Source organism: Penaeus vannamei, chromosome 33 (assembly GCF_042767895.1).
Source record: "Penaeus vannamei isolate JL-2024 chromosome 33, ASM4276789v1, whole genome shotgun sequence".
NCBI lineage: Eukaryota > Metazoa > Arthropoda > Malacostraca > Decapoda > Penaeidae > Penaeus > Penaeus vannamei.
In genome coordinates this window covers 10,775,288-10,787,787 of record NC_091581.1, presented here as the reverse complement: position 1 = coordinate 10,787,787, position 12,500 = coordinate 10,775,288, and the positions used below count along the sequence as shown (strand labels likewise).

The 12,500-nt window shown below is 37.9% G+C and overlaps 1 protein-coding gene across 1 annotated transcript in view; it reads left to right on the top strand.

Annotated features, from left to right (window-relative positions):
• Window positions 1–12,500, top strand: part of LOC113820063 (putative RNA exonuclease pqe-1) — a 28,936-nt gene that overhangs the window by 1,461 nt on the left and 14,975 nt on the right. Inside the window, exons 2-8 of the mRNA XM_070145365.1 lie at window positions 1,250–1,366; window positions 2,448–5,903; window positions 6,091–6,200; window positions 6,327–6,461; window positions 9,115–9,240; window positions 9,759–9,963; window positions 12,403–12,500. The exon at window positions 12,403–12,500 is cut by the window's right edge and continues 102 nt beyond it. Of these exons, the coding sequence (XP_070001466.1) occupies window positions 1,250–1,366; window positions 2,448–5,903; window positions 6,091–6,200; window positions 6,327–6,461; window positions 9,115–9,240; window positions 9,759–9,963; window positions 12,403–12,500 (4,247 nt within the window). The remainder of the gene's footprint in view (window positions 1–1,249; window positions 1,367–2,447; window positions 5,904–6,090; window positions 6,201–6,326; window positions 6,462–9,114; window positions 9,241–9,758; window positions 9,964–12,402) is intronic.

The following is a 12,500-nucleotide window of genomic DNA, read 5'->3' as shown; positions in this document are numbered from 1 at the left end:
TGAAATGTGGTTTACCTTGAAATATAGATCTGTCTCAAAATATAGATCTCTTTTGCTCTCTCCATGCTTGACATTTTGATCTGAGGTGTGTTTGTTTTATATCATTGTATATCCAAACTTTGATTTATTTTCTACCCTAGATATCTGAGAATATTGTAGGTTAAGCATACATGGAATTGACCATTTCTGTATCATTGAATTTTTAAAAGGTAAACTTACATGGATGTGATAGATCATTGAATTCTTAAAATGTAAATTTATATGGATGTGATAGGTCACTGGATTCTAAAAGGTTTTTCTTCTCTGACATACTCAAAGATATAAAATCATGACCATCATGACCACTACTCTGTACAGTTTGTACATTGCTGTGGTGATTTATCATTAGATGAGAAGCCAGTCTAAGCTCTGTTATACCAGATATACTTGGTGTAGATGTGTGTACTTAAGCATTGAAAGCACACAGATCACTATGATTACTGGACCATATCTGTCTCTTTTGTTTTTTTATAACCTTTTATTTGAAACATTTATATCATATATTTCATAGATCTTTCAGTTCTATGTACTTTTAGCCACCATGTACTCTATGTATGTCAGGAGTTATTGTTGAAAATTGTATAGATATACCATGAAAATTTATAAAACTACCATTCCACAGGTTATGACTAGTTATTTCATCACTGTGTAGATGAAGAAATTATAAAATTGTATATAAGCTGAAAAGGCTTTTGAAAAACTGTTATGACACTATAGAATTCACATTCTCTAATAGCACATTATTATTGATTATGCAGACAACACAGATAAAACTTATTACAGAGTTTCTGCTTTCACTCAACTCCACCATTTTGCGTTGTTGTGTTTTCTTCTTTTCCTCCTTTTTTGATTATTCCCTGCTTTCTTATACCATGTTCTTTCTCCTTTAATTTTCCAAAACCTTCCCAGCATCTGTAATCACTAAATGCAACTCTGTCCCCAGCATATGCTAAGAGTTGTGACAGAAACAGATGCAAATGATTCGAGTAGATTTATTTTGATAGGTTATTTTTTAGTTCATAGAATATTATTTTTGTTTCCTAGGGAAGAAACAATAACAATTTTAGTTAAGTAAAATACATGTCTTCAGTATACCATGATTTGTTATCATTTCCTATTCTTCAGCTTTTTTGAATGATGCTGTTTTTTTTATATTTGCGTTTCAGGATTTTGTTTTTTATTATTATCCTTTATTTAACCTTGTTTGCAGAAACCAACACAAATCAGTCGCAAAGTTTAACTTCCAATTTGGAAAATGCAGAGGATGGAAGGGTTATTAATGATGTCTCACAGGCCAAAATAGCTACTGGAACACCTGCATCTGAAGGTTTGATACTTCCTTTTTATTTAATTTATTTTTATTTTGTTTTTTTATTTCCATTTTTTCCAATATTTTGTGTAAGGTTGAAAGTAAAGGTTGAGTTACTTGAGAGGCTGAAGGACTAGGGAAGATAATGAGTGTGTGGATAGGAATGGGAAGTAAATGAAAGATAATAGGGGGAAGAAGAGAGTTATTGGTTGCATTTATATGTTTGAATATTAGACATGTATCAAGTACCTAGGCAATACAAACGCTTCAGAATTTTTAACGATTGTCCCCAAAGAACATATTACCTGTTTCATTGTCATGATTAGTAATTCTTAGTCACCATCCTGGAAATAAGGGTGGGTGTGCGTGTACGTGTGTGTGTGTGTGTGCGTGTGCGTGTGCGTGTGCGTGTGTGTGTGTGTGTGTGTGTGTGTGTGTGTGTGTGTGTGTGTGTGTGTGTGTGTGTGTGTGTGTGTGTGTGTGTGTGGTGAGAGAGAGAGAGTGCGTGTGTGTGTGCGCGTGCGTGTGTGTGTGCGCGTGCGTGTGTGTATGTGTGTGTGTGTGTGTGTGTGTATGTGTATGTGTGTGTATGTGAGAGTGTGTGTACATGTGTGTGTGTGTCTACATGTGGGTGTGTGTGTGTACATGTGTGCGTGTGTGTGTGTGTGTGTGTGTGTGTGTGTGTGTGTGTGTGTGTGTGTGTGTGTGTGTGTGTGTGTGTGTGTGTGTGTGTGTGTGTGTGTGTGTGTGTGTGTGTGTGTGTGTGTGTGTGTGTGTGTGTGTGTGTGTACATGTGTGTGTGTGTGTGTGTGTGTGTGTGTGTGTGTGTGTGTGTGTGTGTGTGTGTGTGTGTGTGTGTGTGTGTGTGTGTGTGTGTGTGTGTGTGAAAGAGAGAGAGAGAGAGAGAGAGAGAGAGAGAGAGAGAGAGAGAGAGAGAGAGAGAGAGAGAGAGAGAGAGAGAGAGAGAGAGAGAGAGAGAGAGAGACAGAGAGAGAGAGAGAGAGAGAGAGAGAGAGAGAGAGAGAGAGAATGCGCTTGTGTATGTGTATGTATGTTTATATGTTATATGATTATAATCATAATGTTTAATTGCTTTCAGATATACCAACATGTAGCAAATCAGAGACCTCAGCTCCTAAGAGGGGAGATAATGCAGAAGAGGCAAGTGACACAGAAACATCTGAAGCAAATTCAGGCAACCAGTCAGAGCTACTGCAACAACTAGTAAGCGATGCTGTCAAGAAAGCCCTGTCAGAAAACCCCCTTCTAGCTGCAGCGGGAGTTGATCCCACTACTGTGATGAAGAAAATTGATACATCAGCCCTGATTGCTCAGGCTTCAGCTGAGATTACCCAGACCAAGACAAAGAAGAAGCTATACCTCCGTCCGCCAGATACTCCTAGTTATAACCCCACACCAATAGAAGAACTCAATAAGCGTAAGAGATCTGTAGAAGCCAGTGATAAGGAAGTGACACCATCCAAGGTTATGAAGTATGTCCCATCTAATCTATCTGCCAGTAGTGTTATTTCAGATGTTTTGGAAGGAGAAGTTAATACCAAAAGTTCTGTAGACAGTGAAGCTACAGATTTCTCTTCTGATGACGGTGAGGGTGACAAAAGAAGAGATGACTTCGATATCCTAGAAGAGGTGCTTGCAGAACACTCACAAAATAATAAGATTAAAGTGAAGAAAAAGAGAGTAAAGGCTCTTGGTAAGCTTCAGTATAATTTAAGCACTGCAGAGAAAACTAGCAAAAATTCAACTGTGATTTCAGATGCACAATGTATGTCAAATATTGATAGTAGTAGCTGTGATACGTCAAAGAAAAATTCAACTGAAAGTCAGGACATGCCTGAAGGATCTTATTTTTTGCCCCCATCTCCAGTTTTTACTTCATCTTCAGATGGATTTGGAATGTTTAATAGCACTGTGTATACTACTTCTAAAACTGATAGTGAAAGTTGCAAAACCAGTGAAAATGTACCTGCAAAAGAAGAGAAAGAAGTGAAGGAGAAAGAGGAAAAAGAGATAAATCCAGTAAAAGTTAACAATCCAATACAAAAAAGTGAAGTAAGTGTGAAGCCAAAGGAACAGCCAAGTAAAGAAGAAGTAAAAAATAAAAGTAAAGGTCATTCTTTGCTTCCCCAAGTTGTCCATACACTCAGTGCCCCCAAAATATCTAGACGCAATATAAGAAACTGGACTCCGCAGGTTCGGAGCACAGTACCAGAAGTAAAAGATACAGGTGATCCATTAGAAGAAATATTACAGTTAATGGATGGAGAAGATTCACAGCAAACAGCTGACTCAAAAGAGGATTCCAAAAAGACTTCTCAACAGAGAGTAGAAGCTTCAAAAACTGTTAAAAAGTATAAAGTTGATTTAGATAAGGAAATTCTAAGTTTAGCAAATTTGTCATCAAACAAAGAGGAAATTAAACCACCTCCAACTGAAAATTCATCACAAGAAAAGCTTGAAGTAAGCACTACTACCAATAGTGAGAAGCAAAAACTTAAAAATACTGTTCAGGGAGAGAACTCAAAAGAAGAACAAAAGATATCAGATAAGGAAACAGAAACCAAGGATTCTCAGTCAGAGAAGAAAGAGAGAAAGAGTGAAAGTGAAAGTGAAGATCCAGATCTTGATTCAGATGAGGAAGATGATCCTGAGAAAGATGAGAAGCGAAATAAGGAAAACAAGGAAGGTGTTTCAGCCAAAGATGATGAGAGCAGTGATTCTGAACATAGACGGGGAAGACACAAGAGAAAGAGAAAGAGGGATCGGTCAAGCAGCTCAGATTCAGAACATTCTTACCATAGAAGAAAGAAGAAGAAAAGTCACAAACGACGTAGGAAATACAGCCATAGTAAAAAGAAAAGAAAACATCGTAATAGTAGAGGTGACTCAGATGATGATGACAGTAAGGATTCAAACAGAGATGAAGAAGACAGTGTAGATGAGAAGAGTGATGCTAGTAGAGAGAACAGTGAGGATGAAGAGTTAGATAAGGTTAAAAAACATAAGAAACACAAGAAAAAGGGAAAGCACCATAAGAAATATAAATACAAGAGAAGGAGAAGCAAAAGCAAGAAAAAGAGAAACCGAAGCCACAGTAGTAGTCGGAGTTCAAGCAGGAGCTCTAGTGAGAGCCGAAGTAGAAGTAGAAGCCACAGCAGAAGTCGTAGTGAAAGCCGTGACAGAAGTCGCAGCAGAAGTCAAAGCCAAAGCCCTGATAAGAGAAGAAATAAAGATAATCAGAAGATAAGTAATAGAAGGGAAAGTGAGGACAAATTAAAACGAAGAAACTCTACAGGTGATGGCCAAGGAAATACCAAGGATAAAAGCCAGCCATTATCAGTACCAATGCCAGTTGATCCAAGCAAAATAAAAATTGAAAAGGAGCCTACAGTTCCTGATCTGTCAATTGTCAAGATTGAGAAAGACTTGGAACAGACTTCTGCCTCTGGCAAAAAAGAAGAGACTGAAAGTTATGGTGAGAAAAGAAGTTCAGGTGACTCAAGCACTAAACAGGAGAGAAGTTCACATTCGAAGCTTAGTAGTGACATTACTGTGAAAGAAAGTGAGAAAGCTAAACAGGGCTCAGATAGAGAACACAAGAAGAGTAGGCAGGATAGAAAAAGTAGTACAGATAGCATGTCTGATAAAGGTTTCTCACAGAGGCGCCAAAGCACAGAATCTAAAAAGTCAGAAAATGAAAGCATCTCAGGAAGCAGTAAACAAGGAATAAAAAGAAGAGTTAGTGAAGATTCTTGCAAGAAAGAAAATATTGCTCAGGATTCTCAGGGTAAAGTCATGTCTATGTTTGATATGGTGATTGCCAGCACTCAACAGGTACAAAAGCCAAAAGTTCTGAAGGAAATCTCTATTTTTGATGCTGTGGCAGCTGCTGGTATTGACTGCAGTGATGACTCAACTGAAGATGGTATTGATAGTACAGAGCCTTTTGTGAATGATGATTCACTTAATCAGAAGAGTGACACTCCTTCAAAAGGTAAATCAGGCCAAAGTTCTAAAGCTGAGAAGTCAGTAGATCGTTCATCTAGTTCCAGCTCTCGCAAAGATAACAAAAATGAGTCAAAGAGAAAGCATTCTTCTAGCAGTAGTAAAGAAAAGAGTAGTAGTCATAAAAGTTCCAGTAGTCATCACAGTAGTTCTTCCAGCAAGCACAAAAGCAGCAGTAATTCTAACAAACACAGCAATACTACTGTGAGTAGCAGTACTAGCAGCAGTAAGGAGACCCATTCCAGTAAAACCAAAGAAAAATCAGGTGTAACTTCTAGCAGTCACTCAAGTGGAAATGCTAAACATCATAGCAGCAAACACAGCAGTAGTTCAAAGAGTCAGAAGAGCAGTAGCAGCAGCAGCAGCAGAAAGCATAGCAGTGGAAGTCATGGCAAAGATAAAGAACACAGCAACATTGGAAGCAGTAGCAGTAAAGCTGATGGAAAAATCAAAGAATCTTCCAGAAATAAAAGATACTCCACAGAAAATGAAGCATCAAATGGGATTTTTGAAAGAGAATCTTGTAATGGTAATTATCATTTCAGTTTTTCCATAATATTTCAAATGGAAATGTTTTTGTTACCTGCATTTGAATCAGATTTCTTTTATATATTTTTTGTTTTCTATATTTAGATTAGTCTTCCTTCGTATACAAATTCAGTATCATATTATTCAGTGATTTTAGAATAAGAATTGAGTCATGTGTTTCTTCACAGACGGAAGTGATTCCCCACTACCAGACCTTTCTGCACTAGATGAGATCCCACAGGATGATTGGGAGCAAATGATTAACTCTAGTGATAGATATGATTTGCAGCATTTAGAGGTACGACATAGTATGGATTTGTAATACAGCCTTGTATTTTTTGAACTGGTCGAACTTCAAAATTAGTATGCTCATCTGTTGAACAAAGTTCTATACCATTAGAGTAAATTACTTATCTTTTCCCAGAATCTGGATGACAATGATGAGGATTATGATTTAGATGACTTAGATAAGGATGATCCAGCTATAATGGAAGAATGCATGAGGATGTTCAACGAATACCAACCTGAAGATTCTCAGCCTCAGATGTCATCTAAGAAGGTTAGTGGATCAATGCATATATAAAAGAAACTAAAAATACTTTGAGATGTATTTTTAACTCAGGATAATTACATCAATAGTTTTAAGATCTATAAACTACAGTGCCATGTTATTTTGAGTTAAGGGGACCTTCCTGATTGGAAAGGGGTTCAAATTAAGTTAGCTTGTGTATAGTATAGGTACATGGATGAGGAAACCACCAAATGAGTATTAAAGCCCAGCTATAGATATTTCTCGGGCTGCGAACACGAGACCCGCTAAACACCTGGGGAGGTAAACCACTAATGAGCACCCAGGTACACCTATGTGGACTTTTGCTTGTTGTAATCATGCATACAGGATTTGATTATGATATTGCACATAGATATGAGTTTGTGAATATTCAAAGAACACTTTTATACCAATATCAAGAAAAATTACTTCACAGTGATTTATGACGAAATATATACTTTAAAAAATGTAAGTTTTGTGCCCTTTTACACATGAAATATGCTTCTATCGAGACTCCCTGGCAATATGTGATCTGAAGGGATCTATAGGTATACCGAGTATGAAGCACTAATGTTTGAAAATAGCCGTATAAGTAAGAATTAAAATATATCCGTTAGACTTCAGTCAACAGTCAGTACATCACAGCATCGGTAAGTTTGATTTAATTTGAAAATGGTCATTACCACTGTAAAGGGCAATTCAGTATGAAGAGTACCTAAAAGTCAGATTTTTGAAGTTCTGATATATAAGCAAGATACTGATTATTTCCTATTGAAGATTATAGTACACAGTAATACCCACTCTGAAATAAAAACAATATGGAATTTTGAGCTTGTTTGTGTGCACAGTTTTCGTCTAGAGTTGAAAAAGCTATCGCATCTGTTTCGTGCGTTTCTGGTAAAAAATATTACATTTAGGTATTACCATAGGTCTTAGGGACCATAAATTCACACATATCTAACCACACCTAGGTGTCTGCATGATTTTATGCACTTCTTAGTAATGATACTATTATCGAAGAAATCAGTTTGTAGGGATAACTAGTATATTTTATTCCTCTAGATGTAGGCCTACTAAATGAGAATGATTAATTTTTTTAGTTTTATGTGCATGTGTTTACATACATATGATCCTCCTCGAAAATTATAAACACCCAGTGACCACCTCCCCCCATGTGTGGAGCATGGAAAAAATTCAACTACTTGGGTGAGTTCTCAAATTCCATGTACTAAATTCATATCCTTTTAAAATTCTCTAAATTGAACCGCCATGTTGTATTCATGCTAGGACTTTATAACTAGGATGTTTTGTAATGATACTGCCATCCACCGTTCTCCATTTCTTCAAAATCGAAGTAAAAAATGTAAAAAATAGAAAAAAAAAAGTTTTTATCTTGTTTAGACTAGTTGTCGGTATGATTCAATGGATTTATTAAACTTTTCAGACAAAAATATCTACTTTTATATCCAAGCAAACAAACAAAAAATTACATACATCATCACATCGCAAAGTACACAAAATAAGCTTTTTTTGATATATAACATCATTAGATTTAGAGAAAAATAACAGATAAGGAACTTTGGCAAGCGGCCAGAATATAAAACGCTGTATCTCCCTTCTTTGTTTTCATGGCCTTCCGTACATCCAAACTCTCGTAATTTTTTGTGCGATTCAAATGCAGTTTGTTGCTTTTGCTAGAGCCTTGGAGCCCTGAGGCCGTGTAAATGGCCGATTTTTGAATTTTGACCTTAATCAAAAAATATAAATTTTTTAAAGCTGAAAAAAAGAAACCAAAAATAGAACTCAATGTCATCCAGTCCACAGCCGTCAAAAAAAGGACATTTAAAAATCGGTCATTTACACGGGCTTAGGCTTGGGTAGATCTGACACAAGCATTTTGGGGGGATTAGTCAGGAAAAAACTGTAGGAGTTGGGATGTACCGAAGCAAAAAAAAAAGTTTTTTTTTCTTGGGGGCGCTCCACTCCCTATGTGGGAGCGAGGTTAAAATCATATATGAGACGAAGCACAATTCTATACTCTATATCATGCAAAAGAAATCGGTGAGTTATCTCCAACTATTCCATGTAGCTAAACATCAAAATAACTTAATTGATGTTTACAAAAGATAACACAAATTATCTTGAATGTCAAAAGTAAACAGTTTTGAATTCAGATGATATAGTTACACATTCATTCCATGGTTATTTAACCTTTTTTTTTTTTTAGTTTTATCTCATTTTACTTTACCAGATACTAAGCCGACAGCCTTATATAATTACCCATTGCTTGAATTTTCCTGATGAAAGTTTTTATTTTTTATATTATCATCATTATTGTTGTTAGTGATATAACCTTAATATAATTATAATTAATATATTGTTATGAAAATACTAATTGCAATAAAGATAACAAAATGATAGAAAAGAAAAGTGTAAACAGAGGAGATATGTAGGGCTAATAATTGACCCCATAGTGACTAAGCACATTTGGGCCGTCTTTATATAAACACAATTAACAAGTTAAGATCACAGTAGACATGGCATTTATTCATGCCATCTATGGTTACTGGATTAAAAGAAATTCGCATAGAGGCTCTGCATCATTAATTTATGACCTGAAGGCTCATTTGGTTTGTTTTCACACTATCTCTTGTTTTTGCAGACAAAAGCAGTACCAAAAGAAGAACCAGAGTCCCATCAAGGAAAGCACCGTGTTGCTCGTTCATCAACAGGAAATTTAGTTGCCAAGAAACCAGAGAAAGGGCCTCGCAGATTGACACCAGCTCAGGTGAGCAGGAGTTGAGAAGTCATAACTGCCATTGGCATTCAGCTCAATCTCATGTAACATTACTTCTGTCTGCTGTAATATTATCTCTCATTAATTTTCCTTTGAAAATATTATTGTAAAGACCTCATGGATCTCAAATGCAAATCCAGGGCTATTTAGTAACTGCAGATACATTTTCAGTATCCCACATATCTTTGTTAGAGGAGTACAATATATATATGTTGAACAAAATCCAGACAGTAATGTTTGTACAAGGAAATGGAATACAACCACAATAAGAAAAGGCTTAGGAAGCACGATACTACTTTCTCATCATACATTGTAAAAAAGTTATTGATGTTTGGGCAAAGGCTATTTATCAGAAATTTGTCACAAATGTATTGAGCATCAGATTCCTTCTAATATTACAATGAAAATTTATTGATGACTTAATATTGTAAATTAATTTTTCCCCATTCATCTAAAGATTTAAGATATTTTTCTTTAGGCAGAGAGAAACTTCATATCCTAATTTTCAGGTGATGATGGAAAGATATCAGAAACTGAAGGAGCAGCAGGCAGAGTTGATGAAGCAGCTGAAGAAACAGAAGCAACAGCTTGATGAGCAAAATCGTGGTCGGTCATCATCTTCCTCTGCAGTGTCATCAACTACCTCCTCCAAACCTTCATCTTTCCCAGCATCATCATCAACAACTGTAAAATCACCTCCAATGTCATCTTCAGGTATTTATTGCTTCAATTTCTCATCCTTTGTTCTATAGTCAGTTTTTCCTTTTCCTATAATCCTGTACTTCATCCACATTCTCCATCACCACCTCCTCCTCTCCTTTTTTTCTATAGTTCTTTTCCTCTTGCTCATGATTTTTATACCACTTCCCCAATTTATCTTCCTTTTTTGCTACTTGCTCTGCCTCCTCTCATCATCATCATTATCATTATCATCATTATCCTCCTCCTCCTCTCCTAATCCCCCTCTCCCTCCCCCTGCCCCTCCTCTCCCTTCCACTTCTTCCTCCTCCTCATCTCTTCTCCTCCTCCTCCTCCTTTCTTATCATCATCATCTCTTCTCCTCCTCTTCTTCCTGCTCCCCCTCCTCCCCCTTCTGCTCATAATCTTCCTCTCCTTAGTTTTCTTCTTCCTCCCCCGTTCTCCTTCCTCCTCCTCCTCCTCCTCCTCCTCCTCCTCCTCCTCCTCCTCCTCCTCCTCCTCTTCCTTCTCCCCCTCACACTCCTCCTCCTTCTCCTCCTCCTCCTTCTTCATCTCTTCCTCCTCCTCCTCCCCCTCCCCCTCCCCCCTCCTCTTCCTCCTCCTCCCCCCTCCTCTTCCTCCTCCTCCTCCTCCTCCTCCTCCTCCTCCTTCTCTTTCCCCCTCTTCCTTCTCCTTACTCCTCTTCCCCTCTCTTCCTCCTGCTCCTCCCCTTCATCCTCATCATCCTCCCCCTCTCCCTCCTCCTCCTCTCCCTCCTCCTCCTTCTCCTCCACCTCCACCTCCTCCTCTTTCTCCTTCTTCCTTCTCCCTACTCCTCTTCCTCTCTGTTCCTCTTCCTCCCCCTCATCCTCATCCACCTCCTTATCCTCCTCCTCCTCCTCCTCCTCCTCCTCCTCCTCCTCCTCCTCCCCCCTCTTCCTCCCCTTTCTCCACCTCCTTATCCTCCTCCTCCTCCTCCTCCCCCCTCTTCCTCCCCTCTCTCCACCTGCTCCTCCTCCCCTTTCTCCACCTCCTCCTCCTCCCCCTCCCTTCTCTTCCTCTTCTTCCCCCTGCCTCCCTCCTCTTCCTCCTCCTTCTCCCCTTCCTCATCCTCCCCCTCCTCTTCTTTCACCTTTTCCCTTCTTCTCTTTCTCCTCCTTCTCCTCCCCCCCATCCCTTCCTCCTCCTGTTCTTTTTCCTCCTTCCCCACCCCACCTCTTCCTCCTCCTTTTCCTCTTCCTCCTCTTTCTTTTCCCCTTCCTCCTCTTCCTTTTCTTCCTCTTCCTCCTCTTCCTCCTTTTCCTCCTCTTCCTGCACCCCCTCCTCCTCCACCCTTTTCTCCTCCCTCATCATTCTCACCCCTCCTCTTCCCCCTCTTGCTCTTCTTCTTCTTCTTCTTCTTCTTCTTTTTCTTACTCTGCTTTCACTTCCTGTGATTTTTACTCTTCCTTTGCCTCCTTTTTTCCATGTGTGCTTCATATTCTTCTTCCTCTTCCTCCTTTTCTTTTTAGGATTTTTATTTTTATTTCTTTATCTTTGCCTTATTCTTCTCCCATGTCTGCTTCTTCCTCCTCTTCTTCCTTTTGTGTATCCTCTTCTTTTCTTTCTCCTGTCTCCTTCTGTCTTCTCTTCTTCCTTTTGTGTATCCTCTTCTGTCTCCTTCTGTCTCCTCTTTTTCCTTCTCCTTTTCTTTGCCTAGCTTTTCTTCTTTTGTTGTTGTTTTCACTTGACAGTACCATGCTGCTGTTATCTAAACAAATGCGCCTGAGAAAATGCTAAGGTTAGTAGGTTACTTATGATGAAGTTTCAAATAAAATTATTCATGTATTTTGCAATTGTTCATGCCATGATTATTACTGTGCACAAGATACTTACACTGACCATTAGTTGTGTAATCAGAAATTGCATAGTTATTATTGCTATACATTATTTTTTCTGACATGTTTCTCCTTCAATACATTTGAGTCTCTTTATTGTTACTTGGCAACTCAAGTGCAAAACACCTGCTGTCACAATTGTTCTCCACTGTGATCACATGTGTCCTTTGACTATGTAAAACTTGAGCTTGCAGAAAGACAAAGATAACTGAACTTTGTGTATAAGTGAGGTACAAGTGAATTAGTGATTAGATATTCTCCAAAATAAGATAGTAATTATTACTACACTCCACTTGAATCTGTTTTGTTTTTTTTTCTAATTTTGCAGTTTATGGAGATTTTATCATGACTTTTAATGTAATTCATTCTTAATTGTGTATGTTCTTGAATCAAAATACAATATAGATTTTATGCTGATAAGTTTATAAACATTTTTTCCTGATATTAGGAATTTTGTTTCCATTTCATTACATCTTGACAATATAGATGATTTGGATGTTTCATTAAGATAGAAATGGTTAGAACTAGAAAAAAAAAATACATTTTGGTGCATTATAATATGATTATTTCCATGTTAATATTATTACTGCTGTTGTAGGTGGGTCAAAGCGACGCATATCTCATGTGCCAAATGTGTCGTCGCTGTTACATGCGCGGGAAAAGATCAAGAACCTGCCACCCACAAACTCAAGAGCT